This window comes from Halictus rubicundus, chromosome 4 (genome assembly GCF_050948215.1).
Source record: "Halictus rubicundus isolate RS-2024b chromosome 4, iyHalRubi1_principal, whole genome shotgun sequence".
Lineage (NCBI taxonomy): Eukaryota > Metazoa > Arthropoda > Insecta > Hymenoptera > Halictidae > Halictus > Halictus rubicundus.
The window spans coordinates 16,991,560-17,005,586 of record NC_135152.1 but is presented as its reverse complement, the minus strand read 5'-3'; the positions used below and the strand labels follow the sequence as shown (position 1 = coordinate 17,005,586).

Genomic DNA, 14,027 nt, shown 5'->3' with positions numbered 1-14,027 from the left:
TCCTTGCTTCGAGGGCCACTCCACGGTGCCCCTGAGGGCTAGTGGGCGGGGCGAACGTCAGCGGAGTGGGCGGAGACTTACGAATTATAGCGATTATAGGAAATAGTCTCCTTTGCTGTTTCTGTGGCAAGTACCCACATGAAAAAATTGTAAAATTCAATTTTTAGTATATTCTCTGCAATTGCATCACAATCTCTTTTCGCGTCCTGTATTGAACTAATTGTTCGAACTTCCAAAAAGAAAATCCAGATCATATGGTCCGATATTAAGAAAGGTCTTTCGAATTATGTTCGAATATTATTGCAACTGTAAATGAAATGTAAAGCAGAAAGGATGCTGTCGCGAGCCCTCTAGAAATTGCTGGCGTTTAAAACTTTCGAATTGCGTTAATGTGAACGGGGCTTAACCGGGAACAGAGGGATGGCTGCGTAGTGGGTGGGAAAGTGTAACAGCAATGAAAATCGGCGTGAGAGTGCAAGAGGGACGAAGAAAGCCGAGCAAAGAAGAAATCGGTCACGTATTGCGCTCGATGTACAAGCTTCCGCTTCGACTTCCGCTTTATCGCTCGTTGATCGTTCCTCGGGGAAGGGCATTAGAAACGTCGGCAGAAAAGTAAAACGGGGCGACTCGTTGTGTAATCGCGGGAAACACGGGGAACATAACGCCCAGCAACGTGGTTCCTTTATGCCTTTGCGCGGATGAGTTCCTTTTTATCTACCCTACATACAAGATATACATATACGTATGTACGTCGCATCAGGACACGCTAGGAAGTATGGCTCTCTGCCCTTTGACCACATCATTTCCTCCGAGAAAACAATAGAGCAGCGAGATTACTCGCAACACGTGATTGCGCTATTAAAATATAAATCAGTTTTGTTGGAAATGAAGGTGATTAATATTTATTCGACTCGGTTTTTCCGCCCTCGGCTCCTTCGTTTCTTCCGCAGCCGCAAACTGTGCACTCGTCCCGAAAAACCAACGTGGAAGCGTCGACAGTAGGAACGATTCGACTCGCAATCGATTAATCGTCCCGTAGAGCGACGGCCGCAACGCGCAATCTGCGTTATTATACGGCGATAAGTCCAAATCGAATTTCAATATCGGCCAGAATATATGACCAGGGTCGGCACGAGTGTCCCCACCCTGAAATCTCGATCCCCAGGGCTGTTTATGGCTTTTTATGCTTGAAATGGCACTTCCGGAGCACTCTCGCGACAGTTTCCACGCGATACCATTTATGCTCTCCTCTGGCTGCCTACGTCTTGTACAGGCAGTTTTCCGGTGAAAACAATTTTTTCCTTCCATTTTTTTACGCCTCGATTGCGTGATTTTTTGGTGTGTTATTATCGACGCCGACCGTAAAAATAAAAATTGACGACGGCTTTTCACGGAACGTTTGCGGGGACATCGTTTTTGTTCAATTTTTCATTCTTCGATTACAGGACATTTTATTTGTTTTCAACGAATCTGATCCGAACGGTGAATCGTGTCGGCGATAGGAGCTTGTCGAATATTTTTCATATATTTTTTGTGGGGAAATAATCTTTTTTATTGGATTATTGGATTATTGGATTTTTGCTTTGCTTTTACTGGATTTACTGGTTATTGTTGATTGCGTTCGATCGTGGAAGGTGTTTACCTTCCGACGGTAGAAATTGTTGATGATTTTTCAAGTATTCTTTGAGGAGAAACAATTTTTGTTCAACTTTACACGCCTCCCAAGTTATAACGGACATTTCTATATTTCTCTGGAGTTCCATCGTGCAACAGAAATTGTATCGAAGCTGGTAGTTTGTTTAAACAATTTTCGTTGATTGAAGAATACGTCGAGTGTCGCTATCTTTATTAATCTATTATTATTAAAATTCCTGATCGAATGTCAGTTTAATAATGGTGGTGCCGTTTTCGGCAACAGAGCTGCGTCGTTGCGTAACTCCTGCAGAATCCGTTCTGAAATTGTTACCATACGATTAGCGTTCGTAAACAGCTCCCAAACTATTAAGCAAATATTTACAATGTAATGCGAACGCTTGAATCTTTGCAGAGCCCGTTTGTACTTGCTAATTATGGTAATAATGCGGGAGTAGTAAAACACAAGGGGTGAAAAAAATTTCTCATCATAGTATACTCAGGCACAGTCTACACAAAGGTTCAAAATTATATCTCACCGGTGCCATTGTTCCCAATTAATAAACTAAATTGTCAGAACCCTCTGACGTCGGTGAAAACACTTCAACCTTGCTGAACTCGTAACAGGATCTTTTGTGCCAACTGCGTCTGTAGATCATACAAAGGTTAAAAATTATATCTCAGTGGTGCCATTATTCCCAATTATTAAACTATGGTAAATAGTCGGAGCCCTTTGATGTCGATTAAAACACCCCAACCCCACTGAACTCGCAACAGGATCTTTTATGCCATCTACGTCTGTAGATCATACAAAGGATAGAAATGATATCTCGGCGGTGCCATTATTCCTAATTAATAAACTAAATTGTCAAAGCCCTTTGATGTCGGTTAAAACGCGACAACCTTGCCGTGGTCACGTCGGGACGCGTGTAGGATTGGTATAATTGTTGTTAACGACGCGGAGACAGTTCCGAAGTAGAAGCCACGGGATTAATGATTGCAGCGGGGCCGTTTAGGTTCGCTCGCGCGTTCATTCTTTCGTGAATTAAGTGGACGCCGCCGTGGATACGGTTTAATAATAGCGTCGCGATGAATCACAAGGGTGCGCTGCATTGCATATCTTGTTGCAGATTTATTGGTCGGCCTGATATCCGTCCTAACGGATATAATTTGGCGGACGACGGTGACCTGGCACGCGGGCAACGTCGCCTGCAAGCTGATAAAGTTCATGCAAGTTCTCGTTACCTATAGCTCCACCTACGTGCTCGTCGCATTGTCCATCGACAGGTACGACGCCATCACCAGACCGATGAACTTCACTGGCAGGTGTAAGTACTGTTGTCTTTGTCCTGTTTGTTAATAGTCCGTCCACCCTGGCGCATACTAATCATGCTGCATCCACCTCTGGAGAAGTGGATGCCATTCAGTGCAGCGGTCTCTGTTATACTTTGAAAATGTGCTGGGGCTGTAATTTTTATTTTTTCTTCGTCAAAAAATTTGAGACTATTGCCGAAATGTTGCTGAAAGGGTACACGAAGATCCTGTAACGATAATCATTGTGGTTCTATCATTAAAAAATCTCAAAGTGAACCTGAAGCGTATACAGACCACAATGGCACATTAAGGCGACCATTGTGCTCGATCTCTTACAGCAAGCATAATTTTCATTTCTTCTGCGAGTAAAAATTCGTGAAGATTGCTTAAAGACGACTAAACGAGCCCGCAAAGGTTCCACGCCAGGAGACTTATTGCTCTTATCATAAAAAAATGCCAAAGTTAGCTTAAAGTATTATACGAATCACAATGCCACATTAAAGCGACCATTGCGCTCGATCCCTTACAGGAAGCATAATTTTCATTTTCTGTGCATGTAAAAATTCGTGTACACTGCTGACAGACGATTAAAAGAGTCTACAAAGGTCCCATATCAGAAACTTTACTGATTTCTTCATAAAAAAAATGCCAAAGTCAGCCTAAATTATGCCCAGTTCTGAGTACCCTGTTAAGCGAATGTTCGGTCACAGTTCCGGCTACCAGTAAAAAGTCCAACTAATTGGGAACTGTCTCGGAAGCGGTCGGTTCGCCACGAAGCAGTGAGTTCGTTAATGTCGCGACATCGACGTCGGGGGATCGTCGTTAACGTCGCGGAGGTTCTCCGCGTTTTATTTCGTTACGGTTTTTCACCTTTCGACCCGGCGCGCGGCGTCGCGGCCGCGTTTCTTCTGGGATAAAATGAGAATAAAACGATAACGGTCTTGGTAGACGGCTTGCTGAAAGCGATTTCTTGGCTGGCAGTAAATACTCGACCTACCCGGGAAAAGGCAACAGAGAGAGGGAGAGAGGGAGCTGCTTCGGAAAATCTCCCGGAGATGTCGGAATTACCGTTGTCCGCGATGAAATGTCACCGAGTCTGCAGCAGACGATGTTCTCCCGTCGTTCCTCGCGACTCACTACCGCGAAGCAATCGATGACAATGACGTCCCACCGTTGTCCGATCATTCCATAAACCCGGCTTTCTACTCGACGACCCGGGAAAACGGGAATATCTTAACGAACCGTGGAACATGGCGTCGTTCGCCGGGATAGTCGTCAGAAATTGCCGTAAGAAATCCAGGGAAAATGCGCTCGGCTACCGGAAGAACGTCGGGACGCTAAGTTTTAATGACTTCGAGTCATTAATCGCGTTAACGGTCCCAAGTTCCCCTGGATTCGCGAAATCTATTCTAACAAGACAGGTAGAATATACTGTAGGGCCACTTTGTGATTTTTTTCCATGAAATTGCGAATTTTTTTATGGTGGGACTTGGTATGTACGCTACTGGCCATGCTTTAGCAATGTTCACAAATTTTTCAAGCACATTCATTCGTTTAATATGGAATATTATTCTTGATATACTTTATGTTACCTTCAACAATTTTTTATTATGAAACTATAACCTGTTGCGTTACGGAGATTTGAAACTATCGTTCGACAATGTTCAGAAATTTTTTGACTGACGGAAAATCAAAATTGAGCTCACTGTAGGCGATCAAACACATTGATTGGTCTTAACAGGGTATTCAGGTCTGTATACACTTCGGACCAACTTTGGCATTTTCTCGCAATCTCAAAACTGAATACTACGAGCTGAAAATTTTTTCACGATTTGTCCTAAGAGTACTCAAAGCACAGAAAAAATTTCACAAATGTCCATCCAGCCGTTCGGTAATTAAAAATACTTAGGCGCTTTTAAGGATTGAAAAAGCGATTTCCGGGAAAGCGACCGCGCTAACGACGATCGTGTTAATAACACGGGGACAAAAGTGCATCGTCGGAGTCAGCCAACCGCGGAAAGTTCGCGGAAGTTTCTTTATTGCACTCCGCCCGTATTTTTCATCATTACCGTGTGGGCAGCTGCCACGGAACTTGGAAAGAAGCTCGAAAGAAAACGGAAAAGTTTCGGGATCCGCGAGGCACCTGCATCCGTTCATTTACCTCGTAAGCCCCGGGCCGCCAACGTTCAGACCATTTATAAAATTGCCGCCACCGCGAAAGTCGATTTAATAGCGGTCCGGCTCAAAACCATGCTGAAACCGCGCCAATATCCACGGGATTTTCATATGTGGTCGCAGGGTGGAGGGCGAGGGCGTTAGTGGTTGCTGCCTGGAGCCTGTCTGCACTCTTCAGCGCCCCCATCATCTTCCTCTACGAAGTGAAACTCATACAGGTAACGAACACACCGAGAAACCACCATTCTTCTCCATCATTAGCTGTAGAAATTAATTCGCAGCTTGGAAATGATTTTACATCGGACTTAAACATTTTCCAGCCATTTTAAGATGGTCAATTGTCAATTTTGATAATCGTGGATAGATTTGTGCATTTATAGGATCTAAAAGAGCTGGAAATATCGGAAAATATGTGTATTAAAATTGTGAAGATCGAGCCATGAATGACCTTGAGTCATAGATCATCATACTCATCTTAAAGCGCACTATTTGATGGTAGATAAAAATACATATCATTCTATTTAAAAAAAGAAAGTTGACCTTCACCTTACCTTGGAGTGTACACCGGGAAAAATAAAAGTCCAACCACATGATGTCCCCCTCGGTACTGAATAACTTTCATCTGAAACATGTTTGCATATAATCAATATTTTTGGAGTTATTCGTCTGTGACGCTTTATAATTTCCACCCTGTATGATCTCGAAAATTTCCATAAAGCCAATCACACTTCGCCACACACAAATGAATTTTCACCTTTCGAATTATTGGTTCTCTCGTTGTTTCAACAAATTCTACTTTCATTTTAACTCGAACTCGCGGCTATCCATAAATCCATATTTATTGTTGAAAACACAATGGTTTTATGGAAATTCCGAGCACTGTGATATAAATGAACCTTGCAATGTATGGGGTGTGTCATAAATGGAAGAAATGTCCAAGACAGAAATTTTACTGTTTTACGAAGAAACAACAAAATTGTGTTTTTAACGTAACTTTTCAAAGTCATTCGAAGGTTGTGAAGTTTTTGGAGTGCTCCATTCTGGTTTTGCACATTTTTCTGTGCGCAGGAATTTTGACATGAAAATATTAAAATATTCGTAACACGATTTTCAAAATAATTCACCAATTGACACGTACCCACATGTCAAATTTTGGGATCAAGAAACATTCTCTTGGACCCTCTCGCTCGAACTTGTCTAGAATTAAATAAATGCTTGTTTCAGAGATTCTAGCACTCAGAATTCAAAACAACTATGTTAAAAAAGTATCAGAGTTCTTTTATTGTTTAAAGGCACTCGGGAATTTGTTACTATTTGTTACCATTTCAAAGCTATTCAACCCCTGGTGATCAAGTTAAATTGGAATCTATTTAACCCTTTTCTCTACGATGCCCTAACGATGCTGACGATAGACATTGTTAAAAAAAATGTTCTGAATCCTTCCCAATATCAGTGTCTAGCTTGCTCATTCTATACATTATCTATATTAATGTTTTGTTATTGCCTTTACCAAACATGTAGAAGTGAAACGTCTTATAAAAGTGAGAAGATTGAATTTATTTAAACTTTGCCTGTTTTTATTACACGTGCTTAAACGAAGAAATTAATTCAGTAATTTCCTATGATGTTTTTGTAATTTCAATAATCGTAAGATAGAAAACCGGTCATTTGATACGTTTAGTGTTAATGGATCTCCTTATTGTAGATACAAATAATTGCAACGACAGACGCTTGAGTTGTTCGCTCGAATAATTTTTGGCAAGGGTAGTATTAGGGGTTGAATTGCAAAAATGAGTTGAGTGAATTCTGGGCTGGCTAGGGGTCTCGACCGCGAATTTCCTTGAATCTATCGTATTACGAGCATAATCGGACAGGATCGTTTGCCAGGGGAAGACTCAGTGTTGGATAGACCTGGGCGCGGCGACGAATTGGAGGATCTACATGAGCCTGGTCAGCGTTGCCCTCTTTATAGCCCCTGCGCTGATAATCGGGGGCTGTTATACTGTGATCGTAGCTACTATATGGTCGCAGGGAGGGGTGTTGCGACAAGGGCCAACCAGGGACACCAGAAGAGCCTCGTCCAGAGGACTGATACCCAGGGCGAAAGTGAAGACAGTCAAGATGACCCTGGTGATAGTATTCGGTGAGTGAACCGTTCCAACGAGCAACGTCATTTATCTTACCCTATTCGAACCGTCATATTTCTCGAACTTATCTGCAAGCTTCCTACAGATAAAAAAGAACATCCTCTTATAGTTTTTTTTTTTCAATCTCCATATCATCAAAATCCGACCCTCGGTTTCACAAAATTCGCGATCTAGGGAACTCCATATTTCATCCGAAAGCAAAGAATTCTCTTTTCAAATCGGTTCAGCGAAATACGGAGACGTTGAATTTCGCTAGAATTGGTTGCCGGTGGTAAAGTGAACGAAGATCAGAGTCCGGCTGTTTAATATGAGCAAACGAAGCTGACAATTACACGGAAGCGACCAGCCCCGAGGATATTCACAGAGACGATGTTCGATGAACAAGTCTCGGAAACTCGCAGCTCAAAGGACCATCTTCTCCTTATTCCCCTAAGGGGGCCATTTCACGCAAACTAAGAATCTCCCGGACCAATCGGAGCGAGATTCTTTCTCGAGACGCGTCAAAGACCAAGTTCTAATCGTTCGACTCCGCTTTGACGCGGGGAAAATAATCGAAATGGATAAGGCTCGTGCCCCCTCGCCTTCAGAATTAATGGAAATATTGATTGAACAAGCCTGGACGAAAGTATAAAGTATAAAGCATAAAGTGAGTATAAAGATATTTACAAATCTCAAGTGACACCTGATTGCCTGATGCGAAAATCAAACAATTTTCAAAATTCAAACTTGGTTCCCGCACAAAGGTATTGCGAAATTTTTGGGAATATTAAAAATGTCTGTTACTGTTATTATTGCTGTTGCGATTGTGTTTGAATATAATCGAACATGAAGAAAGCTTACTCGACGTCCACAACGAATGTTTACCGTGAAAGCGACTCTTAGTGGCTCTTCGCAATATTTACAACAAAGGCATTGTTAGCGGCGACCCAGTTAAGCCGCGACTTAAGTGGCCGTGGTTGCATGGCAAACTGGTTCAACAAACTCTCGAGTCACGTCGAGAGCACGTCTTCCCAAACAACAATAATCAAGTTCATCGAACAGTGAGAGGGTACATTGTAGGTTGTACAATACGATCGTTCATCATTCCGAGGATGTTACGTGGACTGATCGGCCATTAGCGGGGTCGCATAGTCGCGTTTCGGACAAGGGATCGTTCACGGGGCCATTTGGACCTCGATGCTGTCATCGGCCATTTTTATTCGCCATGCAAACGGTAATGATTTTATTATTCTTTTATTGTATCTACCTTTCTGGTCCAATTTTGGCTCGAGGGATTTTATAATGATTATACAGACCGATGTTGTCGACATGCGACGATAAGATACAAATGATAAGGCGCAAACAAATTTTCTGGAGCTCGCAAAAGTATCGTAGGAAGTACCAAAAAATGTTAGACCCTGGAAACCGACAATACGCACTATAAAAAAAATTGTGGACCTAGAATACACGCTGCAGAGGTCTAGTGAACAATTGTGGAGACTGTGGACAAGTTCTAGGAAAAATAAAAAATTTCTGGAGATCACAAAAAAATCGTAGGAGGTATAAACAAAATGGCAGAGCCTGGGGAATAATAATACGATTGCGGAGACTGTGGACAAATCGTGGAGCACGTAAAGAGTCGTGGGAGCTATCAAAAAATTGTAGACCGTGAAAAACAATAGCACAATGCAAAAAAGTTCTAGACCAAAGGAACGACTGCAAGGTACTATGAACAAATTGAAGAATCTGTGCAAAGTTCGCGAGGCTTAAGATTTATGATCGGACCTCCCAGAAGAATAATGTCGCCAACAATAGAACCTGCAGAGCGAATAAACAAACTCTAAGGGACTACGAAAATACCGTGTAGAACGTAAAAACGTGATTTATAATCCAGATAAAACGTGGACATTGCAGCAAATGCCGAAGTGTCGAAACAGCCGCGGCGGACAGTGTACGTCGCCGATAAAAAGTTTCAATGAAACGAGCTCGACACTCGGCCGGGGATTTTTAAGAGTCGTGAATATAGGGTAACGAGAAGTTCGAGACTGTTCACCAATGGAGAGGAAGCACCGCAAGCTCGCGAAGTTCGTTGACGAGAGAAACCATTTGGCTGCCAGCGATCCTTCGCCTCCCTCTATCACGTTGCCGCGCAGTTTGTCGAGTAGCTTCTCTCGAAGATGGAACCCCCGTCTCGTTATCCGCAACCACTTCCGGTGATTCGCAACCACCTCGAACCTCGGGGCTCGGTGCAAACTTTCCTCGCGTACCTTTCAGTCGTTACGGCGTATCTGTTCGCTGGATAGTGAAACTGCGTGGCGCGATAAAACGCTTCGATCAATTCTTCGCTAAAGAACCAGTTTTTGAAGTTTAGTCTCCGTCCATTGCAAAAAAGTCGCCGTACATTGTGATAAAATTGTCTCGAGGCACAGCATTCAGCATTAGACTTCGAATGTTATGCATTGAAAAAGAGTACATGAAATTCTAGGCAGAAAGATTTTAAAAATTTGAATTATGAATTGTTTTCAACTCACTAAAGAAAGACATTTCTCTATACAGGGTGTATAACTCTAAATAACACATAACACTTTTCACGATTTTTCAAATACTTGCAATAATCTGACAAACAAATATTTTCAAGAAAAGTTGACCAATTTTCGATTGGCTTGACCTTGGTCAAGGTCACCTTCATTTTTTTAAATGGCACTTTGCATTTTTGACTGAACAGTATTATATATCAATGTAATTTCGAGTCTTAATAATAAACACAAGTTATCACCCATTCAAGCAGACGGTCATTTCTTGTTGGAATTTTCATTTTTTCTTGAGAATTTCGTCTTGATACGGGCTATAATACTGTTAAGTCAAAAATACAAAGTGCCATTTAAAGAAATGTAGGTGACCTTGACAATACCAAAAAAAAATTTTTCTCGAACTTTTTTTTATTGCAATGTATAGCCAATCGAAATCTGATCAACTTTTGTTAGTACTTGAAAAATCGTGAAAAGTGTCATGTGGGACACCCTGTATATGTCGCCAAGGCCTGGATGATGAACGTCGAGGAGTGTAAACATAACACGTATTGTTGACATATATCGCGAATTCACTGTATTTGGTTTTTGTTTGCTGCAAAGGCGAAGAGAATTTTAATTTTGCACAAAGAACCGCAGTCTATCATTGACAGTAGAAGAAAGAAATTTACAATAGAAGACGGTAGAAGTACTGCGTTGCAAATCAATCAATTATGAAATCGTTGAGTATAAGCAGCTTCTATTTAAAAAATTGCTAAAGGAAGTAATAAAATGGCCCCAAGCATACTCCACAGTATTTTTAACGAGATGGCCCATTATCTCGATTTTTTCATCAAATACAAAGAAACTGGAATTAAAGAAAACTCAAATTCTTTAATCAATCGTTTCAGAATGAAGAAGATAAATTGAAGCATCCCATTTTCATTTACACTGTCCGAACCACTGTTTCGAAAATATTGATTTTATCGTTCCTAGTTTCCGCCATTTTGCAGGGAGTGATAGTAACAGTTGTCGATAGGATTCCAGGAATCGTAGACGAATCGTGAAACCAAATAGCCGACATTCTTCTTCGACTGTTCCAGTATTTATTCTTTGCTGGAGCCCGTACATAGTGTTCGACCTCCTTCAAGTTTACGGGTACGTGCCGCACACGCAGAACAACATCGCCGTGGCGACCTTCATTCAGAGCTTGGCACCATTGAACTCCGCTGCCAATCCGATTATATACTGTCTCTTCAGCACGTCCTTTTGTAAAACCGTACGGTGAGTACTGCCATTCATTCGTGTATGACTTCTTTTCTATCATAGTTTTCCAACACTTTTCAATCCAATTTTGAATATTCTTCTCTTGAGATGTCTCAAAAATGTACTTCCTTGAAAGGCGTGATTCCTGAGGTCATGATAAGTAACTTTTTCCTTTGCGAAAATGTTGTCCGCGGCTTTGTTTCCCAGTTATTAACGAAAAACACAGACCAATCAGAGCACGGCTACAGTAGACGGATCCTAGCTTGGCCAATGCCAACGCTACGCTCAGCTGTAGCCGTGCTCTGATTGGTCCTTGTTTTTCGTTAATAACTCGAAAACGGAGCCGCGCAGAACATTTTCGCGAGGGAAAAAATTACTTCAAATGACCTCAGGAATCACCCCTTTGAAAGAAGTACATTTTTGGAACAGCTTGTATAGGCGGCACAATTTTTTTACCAACTTCGAAACCGGTACTTCCTCTGTCCCATAATAATAGTAGCAGTTGATGAATTTAATTTGTTTCATAATAGTAGTAGCAAAAAAAAAATAAATATAGAACGCAACATTTATTATCAAAAAACTGGATTAAATTAAACCATAAATTAAAAATATTACTCCTAATTTTTATTTTGAGTGTTCAGATAGTTTCTGGATTTTTCAATAATTTCGTTACTGCATTTCAAACTTGACGGTAGAATCCCTTGGCTTCCCCTAAAATTATTGGAACTATTGTTCTTCAAACTCTCGTTTTTTCATCTTACTTTTACAATGGGTTGATATTCAACTGAAATAAAACAATTGATTTCGGGATGAAATTAGAAAAATAGTTATAATTCGTAATAATTAGAAAAAAAAAAGAATTGGAAGATGCGTCAAAACAAATGACAGATGTCATGAAACATTGATTTTGATTGAAGGCTTCGCAATTTTGTGCTACAACATAACTTACAGCTGCATTCGCCAATAATTCCCGTTTGAATATTCACTTGCTACTATTATTATGAGACTGAGGGAGTACATTTTATGAAGTAAATCGAGGTTTCTTAGGATTAATGACTGTACCGTAGCAGCCACCAAAGAATTTCTACGATTTCCACATTTTCATAAATCCAATAACGATTGTAAACCATAAAGTCGTAAATATTTTGAAAACGTGGAAAATTTCGATGACAGTGAATATTGCCGAATCCGAAACCGGCGGTTACCGGCGGTCTACTGTTAAATTCGCAACGTGTCGAAGCAGTTCACAGTCAGAGAGTGCACCGCCGCTTATGGCGCTTGTAGCATTGACGATGACGGTGACCATAAATAACACGGATAACGACGAAGCACGTGCAATCAAAATCCGAAGTGTCAGCGGGTGTCGTAATTGATTGATCAATACCGATTCTATGACTTTATGGTTTCGTGAAAACGTGGACGATAAAATGGGGTTATGGGGACCGGATGTTGGAGGGGTAATGAGGGTCAGAAGTACAGCGATGATGATGCGATAGGAACATGCAGGCGATCTCCTGGGTTTCTGGATGGTGTGCGACGAATCCTAATCACTGCTTCGGCACCGGCGGTGCAAACAGCAGCACCAGGACCACTGTGACCACGTCCCTGACCGCACATTCGTCCAGAAGGAGTGGCCACATAGCAGTGCTGCACTCCACGTCCAGGAAACGGGTCATGGTGTCCCTTGTGTAAGAAAATGAACGATCTGGACGTCCTTGACACCCTCCAATTTCTTTCTCCAAGGATACTTGGGGTCAGGACTGTGATGTCCTTCATCGGCACGTGTAGGTCGTTGCTGATTAGGCCACTTTTAACAGCCTCCATCTTCAACTCCCTTGGAGTCGGGACTGTGATGTCTAGACTGCGGGTTTTTATACGAAATAAAAGTTAAATTATTTCAAGATGCTGGAGGTATATAGACAATTATTTCTTATTGAAATAATTGTAGTGAGTTCAAAGTGATACAATAGTATCTTCAATTTCTTTAAATATTTCGACTGTTTTCAATTGTATCTACATATTTTTCTCATAAATGCATAAAATCCGCAGTCTAGTGATATTCTTCGAGCACGAGTACGTCGGCGCTGATCCTTTCTGATCCTGTAGAATTTGTTACACGAGGCCAGATTCTTAGGTAAGAACAGCCGTTGACGTAAAAATTCCATCCGAGGTAAAACGTGACGTCACGTTCCAGGAACTGTCCCACCAATGCACCAATAACGGGATGACGTCACTATCCGCCCTGTGGGATCGTGATAGCATCCCCACCCTCACCACGAATAGTTACGTCACTGTATGAGTTAGACTACACTGTAGCTTCGTGACGTCACTCAGGTTCTGACTATAGCATTTCCCACACTATTCTTCCTTCAATGCCCTCGATCTGGTAAAGCGGGAAAATCTCATTAAACATCATGTTATGGTGACATTTTCAACACTACATCAGTTGTGCGGAGAGAAACTGCGAGTGAGGTTTCGTCCTTAGAGAGTCGAGGGTTAATATACAGGGTGTACTATATGTTAATTGGAATGTTATTAATTTAGGTGACACACTCAAGTGGCTCATCCTGTATTTCGTATCTGTGCGAAAATAACCGATGTATCCTTTCGGATCGAAACATACATCTCTTTTGCATTATTTATACTAATTTTTGACGAGATAATGTACACTAGGACTTTTGTAAATAATGGGACAGCTGCAACGTTAGGACAATTTTTGTAATTAATATAAGAAATATAGTGTAAATAATGCGAATAATTAGACAGTACGCAGAGTGTTTGATGATCGAAGAGAAGACATTCTGGAAAGGGACAAATATTACAACAGGGTTTTTTCAATTGTTTTTAACCAGATAACATTGAATATATAGTTTGTTTCTTCGTCATAGGAAATTTGCTAGTGGAACTTTAAATATTACTATACATCGGCGCCGACGTACTCAAAGCGACGATTAACGAAATCCGTCGATTAGCTGATTCGCCAGAAACGAAATAATGATTTATCGAC

The 14,027-nt window shown here is 41.3% G+C and overlaps 1 protein-coding gene across 1 annotated transcript in view; it reads left to right on the top strand.

The window, feature by feature from the left end:
- Window positions 1–13,131, top strand: part of Ccap-r (Crustacean cardioactive peptide receptor) — a 72,021-nt gene extending 58,890 nt beyond the window's left edge. The window contains exons 4-8 of the mRNA XM_076787160.1: window positions 2,763–2,960; window positions 5,245–5,339; window positions 7,009–7,264; window positions 10,858–11,038; window positions 12,517–13,131. Of these exons, the coding sequence (XP_076643275.1) occupies window positions 2,763–2,960; window positions 5,245–5,339; window positions 7,009–7,264; window positions 10,858–11,038; window positions 12,517–12,712 (926 nt within the window). The 3' untranslated portion in view covers window positions 12,713–13,131. The remainder of the gene's footprint in view (window positions 1–2,762; window positions 2,961–5,244; window positions 5,340–7,008; window positions 7,265–10,857; window positions 11,039–12,516) is intronic.
- The last annotated feature ends 896 nt before the right edge of the window (window positions 13,132–14,027 follow it).